The 24,608-nt window shown below is 40.5% G+C and overlaps 1 protein-coding gene across 2 annotated transcripts in view; it reads right to left on the bottom strand.

Annotated features, from left to right (window-relative positions):
• UBP1 (upstream binding protein 1) overlaps positions 1 to 24,608 on the bottom strand; it is a 58,773-nt gene that overhangs the window by 18,737 nt on the left and 15,428 nt on the right. The window contains exons 2-8 of one of the 2 annotated variants that reach the window (XM_082726035.1): positions 24,272 to 24,423; positions 12,572 to 12,648; positions 6,758 to 6,863; positions 6,214 to 6,320; positions 4,004 to 4,156; positions 3,795 to 3,905; positions 3,241 to 3,348 (exon numbers count right to left, since the gene is read on the bottom strand). In XM_082726035.1, the coding sequence (XP_082582161.1) occupies positions 3,241 to 3,348; positions 3,795 to 3,905; positions 4,004 to 4,156; positions 6,214 to 6,320; positions 6,758 to 6,863; positions 12,572 to 12,648; positions 24,272 to 24,423 (814 nt within the window). The remainder of the gene's footprint in view (positions 1 to 3,240; positions 3,349 to 3,794; positions 3,906 to 4,003; positions 4,157 to 6,213; positions 6,321 to 6,757; positions 6,864 to 12,571; positions 12,649 to 24,271; positions 24,424 to 24,608) is intronic. The other variant, XM_082726036.1, reaches the window with a different exon arrangement.

Here is a 24,608-nt window from a genome sequence, read left to right as displayed (position 1 = left end):
AATTCTTTTGCGTGTAGAAGTGTCCAGACCCCAGTGTGAAGGAGCTAAGAGACTGTGAAGCACTGAGGGCAGAAACTAGTCTCCCCGACGGTTACAGGTGCTTACAACGAGTCTGACACCCATCAGAAGTATGGATAGAGGGGCGCCTGGGTGGCTTAGTTGGTTAATTGGCTGCCTTCGGCTCAGGTCCTGATTCCAGGGTCCTGGGATTGAGCCTCGCATCAGGGTCCCTGCTCAGCAGAGAGCCTGCTTCTCTCTCTCCCTCTGCCTGCCGCTCTGCTTACTTGTGCTCTCTCTCTGTCAAATAAATAAATAAAATCTTTAAAAAAAAAAAAAAAAAAAAAGTAGAAGAAGAAGAAGAAGTACGGATAGAGGGAAAATAAAACAAATCCCAGGTTCTCAACATTCTTTACAACCACCCATTGTGTATTCCCTCAAAAACTGGAAAAGTGATTACAGACTTACTGTTTCAACTACTACTAGCTTTCAAAAAAGCAATCAAATATAGCTGGACAGGACAGCTGAACTCACTGCACGCACACCAATTTCATTCTCAACAACCTTTTGCACAACAGGGCCCCCTCCTTTCAAACTGGGGCCTTGTTTCTCCCTTCACCTGACTCTCCCTTCACCTGACAGAGTAGCACGTCCCCTGGTTATGCGGTTTGAGGAAGCAGCTAACAGATCTAGTAACTTTCTGGATGCCTCATGCCCATAATCAGCTCCACTACCTGGAAGACGATTTTCATGCTACACCATCCTCCCCAGATATAAAACACGAGGTAATCTAACATGCATATCTAAGTGGGGTGAACCTTTTAATATCAAGCCTCTGCATACCTGCTCATCACTGCCCACTGTCTGTAGACATGAAGCCATCAACAGCTTCAAGTTAACAGCACAGGAAGATGGCGGGGACAACCAAGGTATAGGACCTCCATAAACACACCTATTTCACTTTAACACAAGCTCGATTCCTTGAATAGTAGAAAAGCAGGGCTGCTAAACAATGGCCGACATCTAAAACTTGCCCAATAAATAGAAGGCCAGACTCACTGAACACCAGGAAATCAGTGTTTGGAGAAAACTGGTCCTGCTAGGAGACCTTGGCTTTTTGGGAGTAATGGGTGGCAGGATGTCCGATGGCCAGGCTGCTTGCCACACTATGGCCTGCCTGCCCATATCTTACGGGCTTCTCTTCCAGTCTGAAACCAGGAGGGCAAAGCACATGGAGGAAGACTAGCCCGATGTTTCTCCTACCTTGTCCTGCCTCCCTGAGTGTAAAGGTAAGCAGTGTGGGACTGCCTTTGTTCCCGAGGAGAGTCTATAATTCATGACAGCCCCAGCAACATGTGGCTTGGACTCATGTGGGCACAGTTTCTGTGCACTGTGAACAAAGTCCCGCCTCTGATAGACTGGGAAACACCGACCCACCTTAGAGTGGAGACACTGGCAGCCCCGAGGTGAGCCAGTGCAACACAGCTCAGAGATCAAGACCAGAGGACGCATTAAAGGTTTCACCTCTATTAACCAGCAGTAGGGCCTCTATTCAGTGTGGGACCAGTTCATGCAATGCCTTTTAACATGGGAACCTAACCTCCCTTCCTAACAAAAGTCAACTGTCACTATCCAACAACTGTGAGAAATGCTGGCCTTTCTTTGTAGGCACTTGCAGAAATGTAGGAAATGCTGCAGACTTTTTTTAACATTAACCTGTACCTTGCTTTTTAAAAACAGGTTTCAAAGAGGATCTCTAACCACCCCCTACAAGTATTTTAACCCAACCTAACTCAGCTCAGGGGAGCAAACAACACGCTCTAGGAAGATGTGAAATCCCAGGCCAGTGAACTGCTGACGTTTTGCACACTTTAGACTTGAGTTAAGAATCATTAATAATTTACCAACAAATTCTACCATCTCCAGATTAATTTATGAAATATCAGAACCCATTCCTTTTAATTAAGTCATTTCCAACAAGAAGGGTAAAGTGAATTGAGTTACCAGGATCTCCCCCAGAAAAGTTTACCAAGAACTATCTGTGAGTCTTCAGCTGGGAAATGAGACAGAGGATTAACAACATAAAATTGGAGAGGGGCCTTCTGGGGTAGGAGCATATAGTCGTTCCACACAACCCCTGACCCAAATCCAAAAAGCCCAGTTAAAGAAAATGCATCATGTATGCTCCCCATCCATCCAGATGACTACATTTTCAGGGTTACTGCATAAAGAAGCACTTAAAATACTGTCATGCTATGCTTTAGCTTGGAAATGAGGTTCCTGTGATAGTGCCTGTGACTTTCATAGCACAGCAAATTACACATACATACGTAAGCGTGGAAATCCCACGTTTGGCACCTTGATAGTATAAACGCTGCAATAAAATGAAGAGAGTAGCCAACAATACGTATGATGACAGTTACTTTTAAAAATTCGAGAATGCTCTGTGTTTACATATACTGTGGGTAAGTTGTGATCAAAGTCTAAAAATACGATAAACCTTGGTGGACCATTTGATACAGAACTGGGTCATGAAATAAAGATCTGCTGCCCTGAAGCTGACAAAGCCAAACCCCCTGACTGGATGTTGGGGCAAACAGGTCTGAGGGTACCAAGGTGCCTATTCTGGCCTGCAGCAGAAGATCACAATGCAGGAGGCAAGAGGAAACACCAATGCAAAGATTTCTTTCTACCAGTGCTGCCAAACAGGCATTTAAAAGCACAGACAGACGCACATTCTTATCCTACATGCAGGGAAATGTGACACAAAGTATTGCAATGTTAATGTCAAGTTTGCTGCCATCATGTCTCTAAATATCCATGACAGTTTCTTATCAGTTATACACATGAGAAAGCAAAACCTTTAATTACACAAAAAAGATGACTATTTTACTAAAGAAAGTATTTTCAATTAATTTCAGTGCTCTTGAAGGAAGTGTGTGTGCAGAGGAGAGAGAGGGAGGGAGGGAGGAGGGGGAGGAGACAGGGAGGGAACACATTTTTGAGTGTCGTTTTTCCCTCCAAAACCACCCACTATGGTCAACTTTGTTTTAAAGTGTTAGATTTAGGAAATTTTCCTCAGTGAGGAACAAACAGAAAGCAGGAAGTCTAAACAAAAGCAAATTAAATCAAGACAAGGACATCAAAAACAAATTTGGCTTTACTTTTCGGTGGAAGTTGATCCTATATCTAACACTGCACAAGGTTTCTTGCACAATGAAAAGAGAAGCAGAAGTCCCTTACACTGCCTCGCTTTGCCAGAGAATCACCGTAGTCTGCTGGCAAAGTCCGCTTGCTGGACTTTTTCTGCTCATGTTCAACTGCATCTTCAATTATAGGCTCAAGCCTCATCTGGACAAACACCAAAGATTGGGATCAATGTCTTTTCATTATACAAAGAAAGATCTAATACCCTGTTTTATGTTTCTGCAGTCCAATTAAACAAATGTATGACTAGCAGGATTCAAAGTTAAAGAAAATGCAAAACCCCAGCAGTGACAAAAATCAGACATTCTAGGCCCCGACTTAATCTCTTGCCAACTTCAGGGTTTGTAAGGTCTGTTTCTGAGACCAGATTGGGATTTCAGCATCTTCATTCATGACCCCACCCAGGAAACTAATCTATTTAAAACCCCCAATTTAAATAAAATCTTTCCCCCGCAAATTTCACAAAGAACATTATGTCAATCTACCACCCAATCTTCCCCAACCCCTTTGTAGCAAAACTCCTCCGTAGAGCGAGTGCTACTATCAAAGCACTGCTTCTCCTCAGAAACCAAAACGCAGCCCCACATTACCTCGGTGAGGATGGTGGTGTCATAGGATGGCTGATACTTTTCCTTCTCGTGAGCTGTTCTCTTCTCCATCTTCTCTCGGTCCGTTTTTTGTTTCCTGTCTGCACCTTTAGGCTTAAAAACAAAGTGCATGATTTCCTCCATCAGGCTGAAGATGGACAATTTACAAGCACAACTGGGTCTTTCTAAAAAGCCCAGTTTCTATCACGTACCTTAAACACTTTGATTTGGCAGCTAGCTGAGTGTAGATGATCCGTGTATTCTCCGTTTTCATTCTGCTTAAAGGTGTCGACCTGAATCCTGAAAGGCACTCCCTTCTCACCTCCGTGCTTCCGGGGAGTAAATTCTGTGCTGATGCAGTGTACCTGGAAAACAACTCAAGCTGAAAAGGACTCAAAGTACCATCCACTGAGTCTCCTTCTATTTTGCTCCTTCTCAGATGTCCTACCCCAGCCATAAATTCAGGATCCCTTCAAACAAACTCTTACATATTAGTCAGATGGCTGTCAAGAATTCTTCCGTATGGCTTTCCTTTCACAAATCCAACTGGGCCTTTCTGAACTTTCTGGCAATGAGCTCTTCCCAAGTTCAATGCCTCTCCTCTCACACAGGACTTGTTCGGGTTACAAAAACGCCTCTACCTCCACTCTGGACCGAATGATGCTCAGACCCAGGGTCTTTGGCCTTTCACGTGGCTCAGTCCACAGCAACCAAACCCTCATTGCTGAGAGCTTCCATCACCTGCCTTCTTTTGTCACTGCCCCAACTCTAGCCAACCCATCAGGTTACTGCTGTGCCTACATACACCAGCTGTGACACCGCCCAGGGAGTAGCTACTACTTACCCTACCTGTATCGACCTAAACTGTTCTGTCAACCTTCAAAGCTCACTGAGGACAATGCTCATTTCCTACCACTTCTGCCCCTCTCCCAACACCAGCACAATGTCAACTAACATGAACCATGTCCCGCATGACTATTCGTTGGCAGGATACAGACAGTATTTGGTAAACCAAAAAAAACACAAAATACTAAGGATTCTTAAAAAATAAATACAAAAGTAAACAAATATTCTTTACAGTTCATATAAATCAGAGACTACTTAGAGTGATCAGCAATTAAGCAATTTGCCTTTCTACATAAAGATTACCTACTCAGTTTTAATTCCACCACTTATAAATCTGAATATACAGGGTATAAAAATTACTATCAATCATATTTGACATATATTAACGTTTCCAAAAAAACTGATCTCTCGGGGACACCTGGGTAGCTCAGGTGGTTAAAGCCTCTGCCTTCAGCTCAGGTCATGATCCCAGGGTCCTGGAATCGAGCCCCACATTGGGCTCCCTGCTCGGCAGGGAGCCTGCTTCCCCTCCTTCTCTCTCTGCCCGCCTCTCTGCCTACTTGTGATCTCTGTCAAATAAATAAATAAATTTTTTTTTTTTTAAACCTCATCTCTTAGGGATACAAGTTGAGTATTTATGGGTGAAATGAAATGCCTGGGAGTTGCTTAAAAGCATTCCATCAAGGGGTGCCTGGGTGGCTCAGTGGGTTAAAGCCTCTGCCTTCGGCTCAGGTCATGATCCCAGGATCCTGGGATTGAGCCCCACATCAGGCTCTATGCTCAGCGGGGAGCCTGTTTCCTCTTCTCTCTCTGCCTGTCTCTCTGCCTGTTTGTGATCTCTGTCTGTCAAATAAATAAATAAAATCTTTTATTAAAAAAAAAGTATTCCATCAATAACTAAAACAGAGGAAACTACTAATAACTGCTGAAGCCAGGTGATGGGTACATAGAGGATTCATTACTATTCTATTACTTTCGTGGGATTTGAAATTTTCAGTATTAGAATGTCTTTTAATTATGCTAGAGAGAAAATCTTGAAACATACAGTTTTTTCAATCCCACCCTTTTATTCTGTTTTATTTTTTTAAGCGAACTCTACACCCAGTACTGAGCTTGAACTTATCACCCTGAGATGAAGATTCGTATGCTCTACTGGCCAAGCCAGCCAGGCACACCAATCCTACCCTTTTAACAGGAGCTTTGGTTAAAGAGAAATGCATCTTATGAAAAATAGAAGTTTTGTTTTTTTTTTGTTTTTTTGTTTTTTTGTTTTTTTTTTTGAAAAATAGAAGTTTTGATTACTGTCACTACCAATGGCAAAAGTTAACATCTGAATCACGTTTTACATATCAGATTGTCTTTATATATGTCAGCCTATAAATGATAAATGTAGTAAATTAACTATTTAAAAGTTTATACATATGTAAATTTGAAGTATATAAAATAGAAGACATTACAAGATAGCTTACAAATAAGCATTTAAAGAAGGTAAGATCATGTGTCAAGAATTTAACCTCATTTGTGACCTTTCAAATGACTAGGCTAGTATACTTCTATTAATGTAAAAACTCCAAACCTGAATGAAAGCAGACGTGCGCTTCGCAGGGTCCCACAGAAATTCAACTGCATTTAACTGGCTTGGATTTGTCCTTGTGTCAATTATTCCCACAGACATTGGAATATCTGTATTTTTAAGAAAGTTACATAGAAATTCATCCACTATGAATAATTAAAAAGCTTACTACTTACTATAATTATGTTCAAATGAAATTATTTCACCTCCACGCAGAACCTTTTTCTTCAATGTTTTCACGGTCAACGATGCTAACATGGAAACCCATCTAAACCTACCAGACTTTCTCCCACCATGGTTTCTATTTCATTTTATTCAACATATGATGGATGGTGTCAATTAAGAATTAAATAAATGATTTCAAACTCCAAATTCCTGGCTCAGGTTCTTTAAGTACCAAAAAAACTACTTCATTTCTAAATTATTTAACAATGCAAAGCACACAGGATCTGCTAACACCAACACTCTCTCCCACACAATCATACATGGTGCCTTCTCTACCAAACAACTGCCTTCATCTCTCCAGTCTTCTGACAGCCACCCGTACCTAAATCGAGAAGTCTGTCTCCTGGACGATTCCACTTCCAGCCTTCAAGCTGTTGATGCTCTGTATATTGTAGCCGTCTGTCATGGAATACAACTCTTATGATGCTCTATGGAACAAGCGGGGAAAATGAATACTTTTAAACTGGTCCAGCTAAAATGCAGAAGCATTTTCGATTCTTATGCATTAACCTATAATAGAAGAACATACCAAAAAATATTCTGCTTTAAACATTTTCTAAGTGAACTGCTTTGTTCTTGGAATATCTGGATAACTCAGAAATAAAAGGCACAAATAAAATGATTACCTATGTAAAATTATTATTTACAGTCTGATATTGCAATTCAAAATTAAGGTATATGCCCATAAAATCATTGAGCAAGAATTCTATTTCTATGAAGAAAACATCAGATGCACACAGGAATTACTAAAGCCAAACAGTAGTAAAAACAGAAACAGAAACCCAGGTACAATAGTAAAACTGTTCATTTAAAATAAGTTAGTAACTGAACTTCTTTAAAGACCCTCAAGGATAAATACTAATATATAGAAATGCTGAATCATTATATTGTACACCTGAAACTAATATAACACTGCAAGTCAATATATATATTTCAATGAAATAAAAAATAAAGAAATAGTCAAGGAATAGGTGGAAGAATCTGCAAAATAAGACCCAGCAAAAAAGGAACATATATGCAAAAGTCATTCTCTACTATTTCATTTGCAAGAGGTTATCTGAGGTAAGCTAGGAAGAGAAAAAACAAAACAAAACAAAACCAAAACAACCCACAGGTAAGCTTTACCCAAACACTAGGGTTCCTAGGGAAGACTTCACTCCACAATCTGGCCAGTTCTCTGCTCTCCGCCCATCCCTCCTTCGCCTCCCAGAGGTTTGGAGTGCCAACTATTGTTTCACTCCAGGAACAGGAAAACAAGTCATCCAAATGCCTTCAGATACCACATTTGCACTAATTTGTGTTTGTGACACATTCATAGATAACTTTCTCATGATGCAATAAGATATTCACATTTCCAGTAGACACTCTGGTATAAATAGGAAATAATTTGTTAGCAATACATATAAATATTACTTTAGTGGCCCTGTATTCCCTACCCACCAGGTACTGCTCATAGCAGATAAATATTTTGAAGCAAACTATTTAAAAGGAGCCATATTTTTTCTTAAAGATTTTATTTATTTGAGAGCAAAAGAGAGCAGAGCAGGGAGGAGAGGGAGAAGAAAGTTCCCTATGAGCAGGGAGCCCATGGTGGGGCTTAATCCCTGGACCCTGAGGATAATGACCTGAGCTGAAGGCAGACACCCAACTGACTAAGTCACCCAGGAGCCCCAAAGTAGCCATATTTTAATTTGAAATACAGTTGGCCCTTCACAACATGGGGTTAGGTGCACTGAGAACTTAACAGCCTACCACTGACTAGATACTTTACTAATAACATCAAAAGCCAAACAACATATATTTTATATGTTATATATATTATATACTATATTCTTACTATAAAGCAATCTACAGGAAAAGAATCAGTTACTAAGAAAATCATAAAATACATGTACAGTACTGTACTGTATTTATTGAAAAAATATGCCTGTAAATGGACTCACACCATTCAAAGCTGTGTTGTTCAAGGGTCAATTGTTGTTTAAAAAGAGGCCGAGTCAGCTGCAGGACCAAAGTGGAAATCTACAAAGGCAGTCGCTGCTCTGATTTATGCCCATCTGCCTTCCCCACCTGCACCCATGTCTACAGGGCCTGCCCAGGTGGACACCCACTTCATGCCACCGCCTGCTGGCTGCAGACCTCACAGAGAGGGTGCACGGGCTGGTGGTGGCTGCTGGGTCACACTCACCAACACGCTGAACTCAGGATAAAGTGCAGCAGAGAAATGACATGATTTTTATTCTTTCATATTTAACTAAATCCACAAATTCAGAAGAAAACAGTATGAGAATGTAGATATCAGATTTGAGCTTTATAAAACCCCGTTCTAGAAGGTCAGTCTAAGACAGCTTCAGTAAGATATATGAAAGAAGAACCATAGTTAAGAAGCGGCAATATAGAAAACTACTGAAATGAAACCAGAAGGGGAAAGGTCATTAATTCAGACACCCAGCAACAGATAAAGGGGCCCTAACAGTACAATAAATAGAACTTGAGCACCTCACTGAGTACAGAAGCACAGTCAACAAGCTCCAAAGCATCCCTGACACCTCAGCCTTTGTTCGGCAAGACTCCCCCAGACTAGCAGAGTCAAAGATCATGGGGCCAAGAATTAGACTTAGGGAGCTCCTAGACAAAAAATGATGTGATTTTGAGGAAATTCACCCTGCAACCTGTGGTGGTGACCAACTGTCGCTCTGCATCCCAGGCAGGCTCTCAGGATCTAACTGGACATTTTCTGACATAGCCACCAAATCAGATAAATGGTTTATCAGGTGAAGATGAAACAGATTTAGGACCTTTTAAAAATTAACCTTTCCAATCTGGAAGTTAACTGTTTAGAGAAACCGATGCTTTCAAAATAAGTACCCTTGTCTAGAAAGAGTATGCTGGTTTAATGCCAACAAAATCTCTACTTTGCACTGATAAGGGGATGGTTTCTTTACTGTCAACAGTTCATGATCTCATGATGAAGTCGTTTTTGCCTTCATTTTTTGACTTGCTTTAATCGCATATATTAAATGTTTTTCCGTATTTTAATTTGGAACTAAATCCCAAGAAGGGGAACTTAGAGCAGTCATGCAACAACTTAATTCCGCCATTCCAAGTTAATCTGACCGGTATTTTTAACTAGTTTACCAAAAGTATTTTAAAACATTTAAGTCTCCCCTATCAGACTGATTCTTTGGAAGTCTTACCACCTATTCACAGGGAACCACCCTAGAAAGTCAGCTTATCCTCACTGATAAATGACAACCTGCTTCAAAAGTGACTTTCCCCATGCTTTGAGGGATACTTAAATTTTGGCATTGGATCCACATGCCAAAGTATGTTTTATTTTCCTCAGAATGCTGAATAGCTATGAACAATGAACTTAGTTAAAATTACTGTTATAAGGGCACCTGGGTGGCTCAGTTATTAAGCATCTGCCTTTGACTCTGCTGGGATCGGGCCCCTCATCAGGCTCCCTGCTCAGCGGTAAGCCTGCTTCTCCCTCTCCTACCCTCTCTGCTTGTGTTTCCTCTCTCGCTGTGTCTGTCAAATAAATAACTAAAATCTTTTAAAAAAAAATTAAAGGGAAAAATTAAAATTCAGTAAATTCTATAGTCCAGCCAAAAAAAAAAAAAAAGTAAGAAAAAGAAAAAAGAAAAAAGCAAGCACAAGGCAGAACAGATAAAACAACACTAGCAAACTGCTGACAGTTGTGGCAGCTGGTAGGAGACCTTATCCCTAGCATCCACGATACACATGTAAAGTTTATCAGAAACCACCGTATGATAAACACATGTGGATAAACATACCATTCTACTTCTGCGTATGTTTCAATTTTATCATATAAGTAGTTTTTTAGTAGTGTTCTAACATTTTTGGATCCAGTTTTAAGGCTCTCAATACAGGGCACATAATAATGCCTTACTCAATTTTATAGACAAATCTATAATTTAAACAATTTTTCTACTCTTCTATACTGATTAAAAAAAAAAAAAAGCCAGCATCTCACAGTCACCAAACTTAACTTTCATTGGGAGAGAAGAGTTTACCCACATCTTCCCTTAAAATATGTATCATTGGTTGGATTTTAACTGGGTGTGAGACAATTGGCAGATCTGCTGAAGGTGAGCCAGGGCACCCAATGGCCTGAAAATAAACCAGCTTGGGACCAAAACATCCTGAGAGAATCTCGGACATTCAAAGCTTCCTGCACACTGGAAAATGAGAGCTATTAAGTCTGGCTCCTGCACCAGACCAGACCATCACTATTTGTCATGAAAGCCCAAAAGAGAACAGCCAACCCACGTAGGGCTTGTTCACTCTGAACCATGATGGCTTTTTAAAATGGTGAGCCCAGTCAGCATGCACTATGGCCAGAATGCCCACAGGAAGGAACAACAAAAAAATAAGACCATCTGAGTTACCCTCCAGAGACCAAATCCCCTAATTGAGCATAGACACGATAGTCTCAGAGTATAAATGGCAAATAACCTCTCTTCCTCTGTTCCGGGTAAGATGGGAGCCCCGGGAATCAGAAGACGGGGAGCTCAGTCCAATTGGCAAGACACTAACTGGTGAGGAACCCGCCACCCTTCCCTCAACTGCTCATAGGATTGGGGGCTTCCTGCCTCCAGGAGTCAGAGTAACGCTAAACACATTAAACAGAGGAATGCTAAAACACGCCAAATTTGTTCACCTTTATGTTAGTATCCATTCCCCCTATGAAGGCTGCCTTTCCTGCACTCGTCCTCTAAAAAGGCAGATCCACAGAGGGCAGTCTTCCCAGGGGATTGCCTCTCTAGAGTGAGGGCCCAGCAGTGCCCAGGCCCCTATATGCCTCTCTGTGGGAAGATGGAAGTATCAAGGAACTCTTGCCTGCTTCTCTCTTGCTAACACTTAGATATACTGAAGTTCTGCCTTCTTCCAAAAGTCTTGCCCCGTAATACAACAGAATCTATAACACACCATGGTGAGTGACAGGTAGAGGCCAGAGGACCCACCCTGCATGACACTGGAGAGGGCAGAGATGGTTCTGAAGATACATCTTAAAAGGGATGAGCTATGCCTCCTATACTTGGAATGACTGTCTTTATTCAGATACATTAATAAAAGTAAACTCTCGAGAGTTCAAATTTTACTTAGAGAAATTTAAGAGGTGAAATAAAAGGGTTTTTAAAAGTTTCATATAACACTTCCATTTCCCCCATACTTTTATTTTGAAAGAAAAACTTAGAAGTCTTTGACGTCACCCTACAACCCAGCAGTCGCACTACTGTGTATTTACCCTAAAGATACAAATGTAGATCAGAGGAGGCACGTGTGCCCCCATGTTTATAGCAGCAATGTCCACAACAGCCAAACTATGGAATGAGCCTAGACATCTGTCAACAGATGAACTGTAAAGATGTAATGTGTACACATACACACATGCGCGTGCGCAGATTATGCAGCCATCAAAAAAACCTAGCCATTTACCATGATGTGGATGGAATTAGAGGGTATTATGCAAAGCGAAGTAAGTCAGAGAAAAACACTTATCATATGATCTCACTGATATGAGACTGATATGAGGAATATGAAAAACATGACAGAAGACCACAGGGGACTGGAGGGAAAAATGGAACAAGACAAAACCAGGGAGGGCGGCAAACCATAAGAGACTCAATCTCAGGAAACAAACTAGGGTTGCTGGAGTGGAAGAGGGTAGGAGAGCTGGGGTAGGTGATGGACAATGGGGAGGGTATGTGCTATGGTGAGAGCTGTGAATTGTGTTAAGACTGATGATTCACAGACCTATACCCCTAAAACAAATAATACATTGCATGTTAATTTAAAAAAAAAAAAAAAAGAAGAAGAAGTCTTTGATGTGGTGGTAGGCTTTTTCCTACAGCCCCAACTATGGTACCTTAGTTTCCAAAGGGTTTTCACATTTACTTTACCCAATAACTGCTATCATTTGTTTTACAGATAAGTAAACAAAATACAGCTCAAAAAGTTAGTTAGGAGTCTCAATACAGCCATTACTTCTCAGAGTGAAATTATTTTTAAATAACTCTTGTGCAAACAAAACCCCAAAACTTTAACAGCAAAACTGCTACTTTTTTCAATCATTGTAGTATCTTTTAGGAATTAAGATCATCCTTACCTTTACCAATTTTCCAGTGATCTCAGGCATATCTCCCATTTTCCGGTTATCCAGCATCCGAATTTCATAAGACTGACCTATTTTAAAGAAATTACTGAATGTAAAGAAATCATGTATCACCAACAAGCCATATAAAGAATATCACTCTGTTTAACATAAAAATTCAGTGGTCTCTCGGGGTGACTGGGCAGCCTGGTAGGTTGAGCTATGAACTCTTGATTTCAGCTGATCATGATCTTGGGGTTGTGGGATGGAGCCCTGCATGGGGCTCAGAGCAGGATCTGCAGTATTCTCTCTCTCCCTCTGCTCCTTCCCAATTCCACACGTGTGTGTGTGTGTGTGTGTGCGCGCGCGCGCGCACATATGCGTTCACTCTCACTCTAATAAGTAAATAAAATCTTTAAAAGAAAAAAAAATTCAACTCTTAACTGGAGAAGCAAATTCGTATCGATCTTTCTCTTTCCTGCTAACAACACCATCCTCTCCTCCTTGCATAATTACAGAAGACTCAAGAGTTTTACAACTGATTTTCATGTTATACTCCCACACTAAATTTTTATTATGCATACGTTCATGATCCACGACCACATTTTTATCAGTTTTATTGAGATATAACTTACATACCATAAAATTCACCATTTTAAGAATGTATACAATTAACTGGTTTTTAGTATATTCAGAATTGTGTAGCCATAACCAAAGCCAATTTTAGAGCATTTTCATCACCCCCAAAAGAAAATCCTATCCCTCAGCAGTTCACTTCCCATCCTTGCCTACCCCAGCCCCTGGAAGCCCCTCATCAATCTAACTTTCCGTCTCTAGGGATTTGCCCACTTCACACGCCTGATACAAATGGAATCACACCCTATGTGATTAACTGAGTTCTATGAAGAATGTTTCCAAGGTTTTCGTATGTTATAGAAGGTACTAGGATAGGCATATCTCCCTTTTGTTGCATCCTGCTTTATCACACTTTGCAGTGCTCGCTTCGGCAGCACATATACTAAAATATCGCACTTTGCAGAAATTAGTTTTTTTGTTTGTTTGTTTGTTTGTTTGTTTGTTTTTATAACTGAAGGTCTGTGACAACCCTGCATCAAACAAGTCTATTGGGGCACCCTTTCTTCCAACAGCATCTGCTCACTTTGTGTCACTGCATCACATTTAGTAACTCTCACAGTATTTTGAACTTTTTCATCATTATTATAGTTGTTATGGTGAACTATGATCAGAGTCGTTATAGGTCACTTTTTAGCAATAAGGAATTTTTTAAAAAATCTTTTTAAATTTAATTTTTATTTGACAGAGACACAGTGAAAGAGGGAACCCAAACAGGGGGAGTGGGAGAGGGAGAAGCAGGCTTCCCACTGGGCAGGGAACACAATGCAGGGCTCAATCGCAGGACCCCGGGATCATGACCTGAGCCAAAGGCAGATGCTTAACAACTAAGCCACCCAGGTGCCTAAGCAATAAAGAATTTTTAAATTAAAAATGTTGGGGAGGGGGCTCCTGGGTGGCTGGTTAAGCCTCTGCCTTCAGCTCAGGTCATGATCTCAGGGTCCTGGGATTGAGCCCCACATCGGGCCCTCTGCTCAGCAGGGAGCCTGCTCCCCTCCCCCCGCCCCTGCCTGCCTCTCTGCCTACTTGTGATCTCTCTCTCTGTCAAATAAATAAATAAAATCTTAAAAAAAAAAAAAAATATTGGGGTAGCCAGTCAAGCATCTGCCTTTGGCTCAGGTCATGATCTTGAGTCCTGGGACTGAGCCCCATGTTGGGCTCCCTGCTCAGCAGGCAGCCTGCTTCTCTCTTTCCCACTCCCCCTGCTTGCGCTCTCTATCAAATAAATAAATTAATTAAACCTTTAAAAAAAGGTATATACATGTTTTCTTAGACATTAATACTACAGCACACAATAGACTCAGAATGGTGTCAAGGTAACTTTTATATGCACTAAGAACCCAAAAAATTCATGTGACTCACTTTCCTGCAATACTTACTTTATTGTGGAGCTCTGGAACAGAACCTGCAGTCAGTCCAATGTGTAACTATACTGCATTACATTCTATTGCAAATATTATTTCACTGCACAAACATACCACATTTTGTTCATCCATTCATCAGGTGATGGACATCTAGGTTGTTTCTCCTTCTTGGCTATTATGAGTAGTGATACTATGAACATATGTGTACTGTATTTTGTGTGAGCTAAGACCAAATTTTAATCCTAGAGCCTTCTTCCTTGTGACCAATGAGCCCTACTCACATTCTCTCACTGGTCAGGTAGTGTTCATACGAAAATACAAACAGATGGTCACACACCAACAATATAATTAAGAAAATGAGCTGCTGCCAAAAGTTAAGAATGTACTCCAAACCTGCAAAAATGACTTCTGAATTATCTGTCATTAAGTAATAAATAGGACAGTATAATTTGACATGAAGAAAATCAATAGTAATTAAGGAATGTTTCTAGTACCATATGAACTTAGGGATCTTTATGATCTAGTCCACACTCTAATGGGGCTTACCCTATATAAAAATATACAAAGGATACTAGATCATTTATTTGGTCACAAAATACAAGCAGATCACTTCAAAGCTGGTGAGAGAAAACCATTATATAGAGTACGTTACTAAAGAAGAGTCCTTAAGTCATTCAACAGAGAGATCACCACTAATTAATATTATGGCAAGAGACATTTTTTTTTTAAAGATTTTATTTATTTATTTAACAGAGAGAAATTACAAGTACACTGAGAGGCAGGCAGAGAGAGAGAGAGAAGGAAGCAGGCTCCCTGCTGAGCAGAGAGCCCGATGCGGGACTTGATCCCAGGACCCTGAGATCATGACCTGAGCCGAAGGCAGCGGCTTAACCCACTGAGCCACCCAGGCGCCCCGGCAAGAGACATTTTTAAAGAGTTAAATTTGCAGCATACTTAACAAAGGATCTAAACTCAGAAAATAATAAATTTTAAAATAAAGCATATGAATAGGCATTTTTTTAAACTATATCATCATACACTTAAAATTACTCATCCTCACAAAAATTTTAAAATGTTTGTGCTATCAGATCAACAAAAAATGTTTAATTAAAAAGCAAGTGGGTGAGAAATACGCACATAAAATGCGGGAGGAATATGAACTGATGAAAGTCCTTCTGAAAAGCAACCTGGCTACCCCTGTTAAGTTAAATACTGTATTCTTTGACTAGGGGATTCTGACTTGTCAATACAAAGAAAAATGCCAAGAGGGGGAATATCTGCAACTCACATTAGACACAAAGGGCTAATTTGACTAATACATAAAGAACTGCTAATGAAACAAGATGGGATTGGGAGGGAGACAAACCATAAGTGACTCTTAATCTCACAAAACAAACTGAGGGTTGCTGGGGGGAGGGGGGTTGGCAGAAGGGGGGTGGGGTTATGGACATTGGGGAGGGTATGTGCTTCGGTGAGTGCTGTGAAGTGTGTAAACCTGGCGATTCACAGACCTGTACCCCTGGGGATAAAGATATATGTTTATAAAAAATTAAAAATTAAAAAAAAAAAAAACCTTCTACAAAATCACAAATGTCCAACATCCCTACAAGAAAAAAAATGAGCAAAAGACATAAACACAATCACAAAAGAAGAAATGCCAATGGTTCTTGAACATATTAAAAGACATCCAATCTTCATCAGAGAAATGCAAATTAAAATCACACTGAAATCAATTTTCGCATATTAGGTTAGCATAAATCCCTCAGTCCCAAACAGTCACTCCATGGATAGCAGGAGTGGGGATGGAAAGAAACTGTCACTCTGGAGATTATTCTGAAGGGAGAGACTAAGCATTTTCTGGTGTATTAGATATATAGTGTGGGGGGGGGGGGTGGAAGAGTTGAGGATTATTCCAAACTTCTGGCCACAGAAGGTCCTCAACATGAGGAAAACCACCAGGAGTAGATCTAGGGGAGAAAATCATAAGTGCAATTGACTACATTAAGTCTGAGATACCTACTGGCCATCCAAATTGATAATCAGGTTGATTTACAAATGTGGAGCTAAGAGGAAGAAATCCCAATTGGAGATATTAACAGAGGACTTTTCAGGGTTACAGCTGTTAGGTAAAGCTACTTAAAGACATGATCATCTGAGGAGTGAATGTAGAAAAAAGAGAAGAGGGTCAAGATACTTCTCTAGGATAGACAGTAAGAAAAGCAGCCAGTGAGATGGGCGGTGAAAGAGGTGCCGAGCAACCTGCCCAGGATAACTTGTCCCACCAGGATTATCTTATGATCCTCAAAATCTCAAATTTTCATGACTGAAAAAAAATCAAATCAAGGACAAACCTCAATGTTCCTGTCTTTGTATCATTTTTTCCAATCAATCTAACAAGAACATTTCTGTACTCAATATAAAGTTTAATCTATTTCTACAAACACAGCTCAGGATTTGTTGTTCCTACATTAAACTACCACAGACTTTTATTCTTCTAAAATCAAAAGTAATTAAAAAAAAAAAAGTCCCCATACACTTGTTATTCTTCAAATGGTTTCTCTAGGGGCACCTGGCTGGCTTAATCAAAGGACCGTGACTCCTGATCTTGGGGTTGTAAGTTCAAGCCCCATGTTGGGTACAGAGATTACTTAAAAATAAAATCTACAGGAGCACCTGAGTGGCTCAGCTGGCTAAGCGTCTGACTTCAGCTTAGGTCGTGACCTCAGGGTCCTGGGATCAAGCCCCACATCAGATTCCCTGCTCAGCGAGGAGTTTGCTTCTCCCTCTCCTCTGTCCTTCCCCCCGGCTTGTACTCTCTGATAAATAAATAAAATCTTAAAAGAAATAAAATATTTTTAAAAAATAATATAAAAAAATCAAAGAATATAACAACACAGTTTCCAACATACGTGACAGATCTCCTGAGTCATTACACAGGTATGGAGTCCCAGGTTAGGTCCTAACCATTTAAAAGAGCTGCTCATCCAACAGCAACAGGAAACTAACAGAGCAACCAAGGTCTAAACAGTTGGGTTTTCCAGTACAGTCAGAAACCAAAAAGCTGGGGCGCCTGGGTGGCTCAGTGGGTTAAGCCGCTGCCTTCGGCTCAGGTCATGATCTCAGAGTCCTGGGATCGAGCCCGCATCGGGCTCTCTGCTCAGCGGGGGGCCTGCTTCCTCCTCTCTCTCTGCCTGCCTGTGATCTCTGTCAAATAAATAAATAAAATCTTTAAAAAAAAAAAAAAGCTACTTAGCTATAAACGACAGTAACAGCAGCAAAGTTCATGTGCTTCCTGTGTGCTGCCCAGCTTAGAAGTGCATTATACACATTATACAATTTAATTCTCAACTACCTTATGTGGAGAGAATTAAATTAAGGAACTTGCCTAGGCTAGCAAATGAGGGCATGGAATTCCCACACAGGCAGCCTCGTTCCAGAGATTGCAGACAGCCCCTACTCACCAGGGCCCTCTCCACCTCCCACCCCACTACATGCAGAAAAGACACAAGAGACTTTAAATCACTGCTCACTGTAACTAGGTGAAAAAACATTTAAAAGAAACCAAAAGGTATGTGAAGAATGTGCTTAAGGACATCTAACAGGCAACAGAGGTGTTTATATCCCAGGCAGTGGAGTTTCATCGGCAGCCACATATGACAGCAACTACCACACCTTACCACAGAGATGCTAAGGTTAAATTCTTTTTTACATTTCATCCTTTAGTGACAAGACCATCACATTAACCATAATCCCGCTTAAGCACACAATTCACCCATCACATGAACAACTGTCTACTGGAATAAATTCAATAAAATATTAACTATATAAATTTTTGTTATATAAAGACTGTCATAAAATGTGATTAGAATCCTCTTAGGTATTTTTAAATGGTTCTAATTCAGTGGCTGCCTGAGGCAAGCAGAATTCAGTAAATGGGAGACAGGCAAAGAAGACATTTTATTGTATACCCTCTCATACCTTTTGATTTTTGAACCATCGATATAAATCATCTATTTAAACTGTTAAATTCTGGGGCACCTGGGTAGCTCAGTAAGTGACTGCCTTCAGTTCAGGTCATGATACCAGGGGTCCTGGGATCATGTCCCATTGGGCTCCCTGCCCAGCAGGGGGTCCTGCTTCTCCCTCTGCCCCTCAACCCTGCCTGTGTTCTCCTGCTCTGTCAATAAAATCTTAAAAAAAATAAAAATAAAAATAAAAAAACCTTTTTAAATTTTAAATGGTGACAACTAAAAACTTAGAAAACATTGGAACTTTTCTAGTAACTATTCCAGTAATTACTTGGGTAGTTAAGAAAACTAGATTTGTAATCAGAATACTCTTAAATCTTTATCTGTAAAAAGCATGGCATGGTCAATAATCCAACTAGGTAATGTAGGAGTAATTACTCCTTCTGAAGTTTTCATATAATCATAAAATGGAGATAACTGTGCTTTCATTAATCACCCATTATTTCCAATTTTCCTCCCGTATACTAGAATGAATGCAGCTAAACTCACATGTGAGTTAAAAAAGAATAAACTTGTGCTGGCTAATCCCTTCTTACAGAATTTATATGTCCTTTTTTGATATTAAAAAAAATGGCAACATTGCCATGTTAAGTCATTTTCCTTGGTGGAACTGAAGAATTCATCTGAATTCAAGAAAATGGATTCATGAGAGGTGCCTGGGTGGCTCAGTCGTTAGGCGTCTGCCTTCAGCTCAGGTCATGATCCCAGAGTCCTGGGATTGAGCCCGCATTGGGCTCTCTGCTCAGTGAAAAGCCTGTTTCTCCCTCTCCCACTCCCTCTGCTTGTGTTCCCTCTCTCACTGTTTCTCTCTGTCAAATACACAAATGAAATCTTTAAATCAAAGGAAAAAAAAGGATTCATAAGCCTTAAAAATGAGTGACAATCTGATTCCTAAAAACACAGGCAGTAAATTATGTCAAATCATCAATACTAAAATGGTGTCAGCCAGGAAGACTTCACAAGAACTTTCCATGACAATGTTACTCCAGCTGAAAAAAATTTTCATGGGGTTTTACTGGATTCCAGATAAAATAAATCAAGTCTCGGGGTGCCTGGGTGGCTCAGTGGGTTAAGCCTCTGCCTTCAAGCTTGGGTCCTGATCTCAGGGTCCTGGGATCGCCTTGGGCTCTCTGCTCGGCAGGGAGCCTGTTCCCCGCCCCCGCCCGCCTCTCCGCCTGCTTGTGATCTCTTGTCTCTCTGTCAAATAAATGAATAAAATCTAAAAAAAATAAAATAAAAAAAAATAAAAAAATAATCAAGTCTCATTACTATTGTCCATACCTAACCCAAATTCTCTTTACACTATTTTTCAGGAAAGGTTTCTATTTAAAAAAAAAAAAAAAAAGAAAAAGAAAAAGTCAAAACTGCACATGCACTACTGAGAATATTTCCTTTGAAAAGGGAGTCCTATCACCTGAAGGTACTTTGCTGAGCCTGGACCTCTGTTTGCTTCCGCAGCTTTAAAGAGATGGGGTGGGGGCGCCTGGGTGGCTCAGTGGATTAAGCCGCTGCCTTCGGCTCGGATCATGATCTCAGGGTCCTGGGATCGAGTCCCGCATCGGGCTCTCTGCTAAGCAGGGAGCCTGCTTCCCTCTCTCTCTCTCTCTCTGGCTTCCTCTCTGTCTACTTGTGATTTCTCTCTGTCAAATAAATAAATCTTAAAAAAATAAAAAATAAAAAATAAAGAGATGGGGTGAAGGACACTCAGCCATACCTCTCCCCAAGCCAAACCTTGCTGTCTCTGGAAAGAGCTATGGATCCTCTCCTTAGAAACATACACATATATAAAAAATTGAAAACAATCTCAGGGGAACCATGAAAAATCATGCATCCAGAACCTTTTGTCCAAGTGATAAATGCTAGGAGACAAGTCTGTGAAAGAACTATACACACTGTAATATGTATACCTGACACTCATGTATTGTATTTAAGTTTTTACAATTCTTTTAAAAGGTATATGAAATAATTCCTTTATGAATACTTTAATGTGTTTTTAATAGTTATTCAAACGGCATTTTTAATTTCTTTTTTTAATAAGATTTAAAAATCTTTAAATTAAATTAAAAAATCTCCCTCCTGAGCAGAGAGCCTGATGCAGGACTTGACCCCAGACCCTGGGATCATGACCTGAGCCAAAGGCAGACATTTAACTGAATGAGCCAAGTAGGCCTCCCCCAAATGGCAATTTTTAAATAACAATTTTAGTTATTTTAGAGAGAGAGAGAAAGCAAGCGCACGCATGTGCTCAAGCAAGGGAAGGAGCAGAGGGAGAGGGAGAGAGAAACAGACTCCTCCCTGAATGGGGAGCCCAACACGGGGCCAGATCTCACAATCCTGAGACCATGACCTGAGCCAGAATCACGAGTTGAACGCTTAACCAACTGAGCCACCCAGGCACCCCATTATTCATGTTTTTTCTTAAAGATTTGAGACAGAGAGAGCGAGAGCACACAAGAGAAAGAACACAAGCAGGGGGGAGGGGCAGAGGGAGAAGCAGACTCCCTGCTGAGCAGGGAGCCCAATGTGGGATTCAATCCCAGAACCCTGGGATCATGACCTGAGCTGAAGGCAGATGCTTAACCAACTGAGCCACCCAGATCCCCATTCATATGTTTTTGTTTTTTAAGATTTTATTTATTTATTTGACAGAGAGAGTGTGATCACACATAGGCAGTGAGGCAGGCAGGGTGGGGGTTGAAGGGCCGGAAGTAGGCTCCCCGCTGAGCGGAGAGCCCAATGCAGGGCTCAATCCCAGGACAGAGATCATGACCTGAGCCGAAGGCAGTCATTTAACTGTCCGAGCTACCCAGGCACATATACAGTTCACTTTTCCACTTTTTTCTTAAAAGACAAAGAAATTAAAAGATATATTCTACAGCCAAGATACATTATTAATACTGGAGTGAGCAGGGATGCCTAGGCGGCTCAACTGGCTGAGCATCTGCCTTTAGCTCAGGTCATGGTCCTGGGGCCCTGAGGTTGAGTCCTGTGTCTGGCTCCCAGCTTGGGAGCTTAAAATCTTAAGAAAAAAAATAAAAAATAAAAAATACTGCAGTGAGCAGAGTCAAGTGCAAGAAAATCGCCGGCACTTACACTAGTTAGTCAAGCTGGAGTATCATCTGGGAGGGGCATACAACGGAGCCTGCTAAGGTGCTGGAAATACTGGACAGAGACAGTAGTTTCAAGGGAATAATACATGTAAAAATTGTAAGAGTTGTTTTTCAAATCTAAGCTTGATAAAATTCACACTGAACAAGTTAATCAACTGCTCTCAGCTTGGTTTTTAAATCTGAAAGTGGATCTTTTTAAAGTAAGCTTGAACTCATGACCCTAAGATCAAGAGTCACATACTGGACCTCAGGGGTGCCTGGGTGGCTCTGTTTTAAGCATCCAACTCTTGATTTTGGCTCAGGTCATGATCTCTGGGAGATGAGATCAAGCCCCACATAGAGCTCTGTGCTGGGTGTGGAGCCTGCTTAGGATTCTTTCTCTCCTTCTCCCCTCACCATGCACTCTCTCTCTCTGAAAAAGATTAAAAAAAAAAAAAAAGTCACATGTTCTAACAACTCAGCCAGCCAAGTACCCCTAAAATGGATTAATAAAACTTTTTCTACTAGAGTTACTGTGGGAATTAAAAAACACATGTATAGTACTTAGTACAATGCTTAATACATAGTAAGCACTCAGAGAATGTCAATCTAATATATCATCACTACAGATGGGGAATTGCAATTTTTAAAAACACGAGAGATCTTTTTCCATTTAGTAATAACAGTGATAAATTATGGATACTTCCCCAGGCCAACAGACAGACACATCCAACACATTCCCTTAAACAAGGGTGTGTGTGTGTGTGTGTGTGCACGCACGTACACTCATTCATCCCATTATATGCAAATAACAGTTCTTACTCAAATATTCTCCAAGTAAGAGAAATACAGGTTATTTCCTAGTCATTAGAAATAAAGCTAGAGTGAATAACTGTGCCCCCACATGGTTTCTTCTGATTATTTTTACATCTAAAATAAATCTTGCCATATAAATTTAAAGTAGTTTCTTTTTTTGTGGTTAAGATTTTCTTTATTTGAGAGAGACCACAAGTGGGATAAAGAGCAGAGAGAGAAGCAGACTCGAGCGGAGTGAGGGGCAGATAGAAAGGGAAAAGCTCAATGAAGGGCCTTTCAAATAGGACACTTAAGGGATGCCTAAGTGGCTCTGATGGTTAAACGTCTGCCTTTAGCTCAGGTCATGATCCCAGGGTCCTGGGTTTGAGTCCTACATTGGGCTTCCTGCTCAGAGGGAAGTCCACTTCTTCCACTCCTCCATGCTCTCTCTTTTAAAAAAAAAAAAAAGACATGTAAGTCTCAAACAACAGAATGACTACCCAAACAATGTTAACAACAGAGTTAGGGTATTGTACAAGTGCTATGGTAGAATAACCGGGGGTAAAACTTCATAGATCCTGCATTTATCTATCGAATGAAAAGCTAAAGTTATTCTTCCACATTTCAGAATGCTAATCATAGCAGTCCAAAACCCAGAGCTCTGTCCAAACATTCAAAGAATTAAAGATTCTATTTAATGACAGAAAAATAATTATAATATGTTCTTAAGTGAACGGATATTAACTCCAATTTTATTAAAATAAAGTAGATGTACACATAAGAAAATATACCTATAAGGTAAACTACTTTATCTTGGTGAGAGCAGTTAATTTCCAGCTTTATGTCTTGACATATTTCCTAATCTTTCTACAGTGAGAGGATGTACTATTTTTATAAGAATAAAAGTTATAACTTTATTTAAAAATAAGGGTGCAACGTGCTTTCAATGTATCCAACAAATTCATAGCTATGTAACAAAGTACTTTTGTTTAATTTGGTTAGTCACACTGGCCTATGCCCAAACTGCTGAGAGAACCTCAAAAAAATACCTTATAATTTCCAAGAGTAAATTCTACCCCCACATCTCCATTTTCCACTCTGCCAGCTCTCACTTTCCTATCAGCAAAACTTCATATTCTCATAAAGTGCGAACAAGATATGAGTAGACAAAATCGGACATGGCTTATTTTATTTTATTTTTTTTAAGATTTTATTTATTTATTTGACAGAGAGAGATCACAAGTAGGCAGAGAGGCAGGCAGAGAGAGAGAGAGAGAGGAGGAAGAAGGCTCCCTGCTGAGCAGAGAGCCTGATGCAGGACTCGATCCCAGGACCCTGAGATCATGACCTGAGCCGAAGGCAGTGGCTTAACCTACTGAGCCACCCAGGCACCCCGGACATGGCTTATTTTAGCCACAGACTCCATCTTGGTGCAGCTTGTCTATTTTCAGCACAAACCTGCTTCAGGCCTGAGACCCAGGTTCCTTGATTCATTCTCAAGTTCCATATTGAAACCAGCATTCCTAAAAATAACTGACATCCTTTCCTACTTGCTTCTCCTTTGGATTTCGCCTGAAAAACCCTGTAAAAAATCTTATTGCATGGGCCCTCTTTGTGCATATCAGGTTCCATGAACTACAACTCTGCTGGCTAACAGTAAATGCCTATGGTTTTTGTTAACTAAAGTTATCAAATTTAAGAAAAATCATCTAATTTTAAATTACTACTTGTAAATTCGGCTGTAAAGCCCAAACACTCAAGCTGTGTGTCCGTCCTTCGTTCAGAGCACGATGCAGCCATACTCACCTTGGTTCAAGTAAGTGAGAGTCTCGTCGTGCAGTTTTACCGCAGGCGAGGTGGCAGCGCACATCACATACTGAAAGGGTGGGTGTTTAGTCTCACCGTCCAGTGGAAGGCTGGAATCTTCTTGTTTAAAAATGGGCAACGCCAAGACATCGCTGAAAGGCAAGAGAACCAACACTGGTCTTGAGTTTAAAATATTTAAAAGCATATAAAAACACGGAAGCGCAGATTCTTTTAAAATTTAAGCTCAGGAGTGCCTGCTCAGTCCGTGGAGTGTGCAACTCTTGATCTCAGGGTTGTGAGTTCAAGCTCCATGGTGGGTGTAGCAATTATTTAAAAA

This window comes from Mustela nivalis (genome assembly GCF_964662115.1).
Source record: "Mustela nivalis genome assembly, chromosome: 1".
Classification (NCBI taxonomy): Eukaryota; Metazoa; Chordata; class Mammalia; order Carnivora; family Mustelidae; genus Mustela; species Mustela nivalis.
Note: the sequence above shows the minus strand (reverse complement) of the source record. Positions and strands in the feature narration are given on the sequence as shown.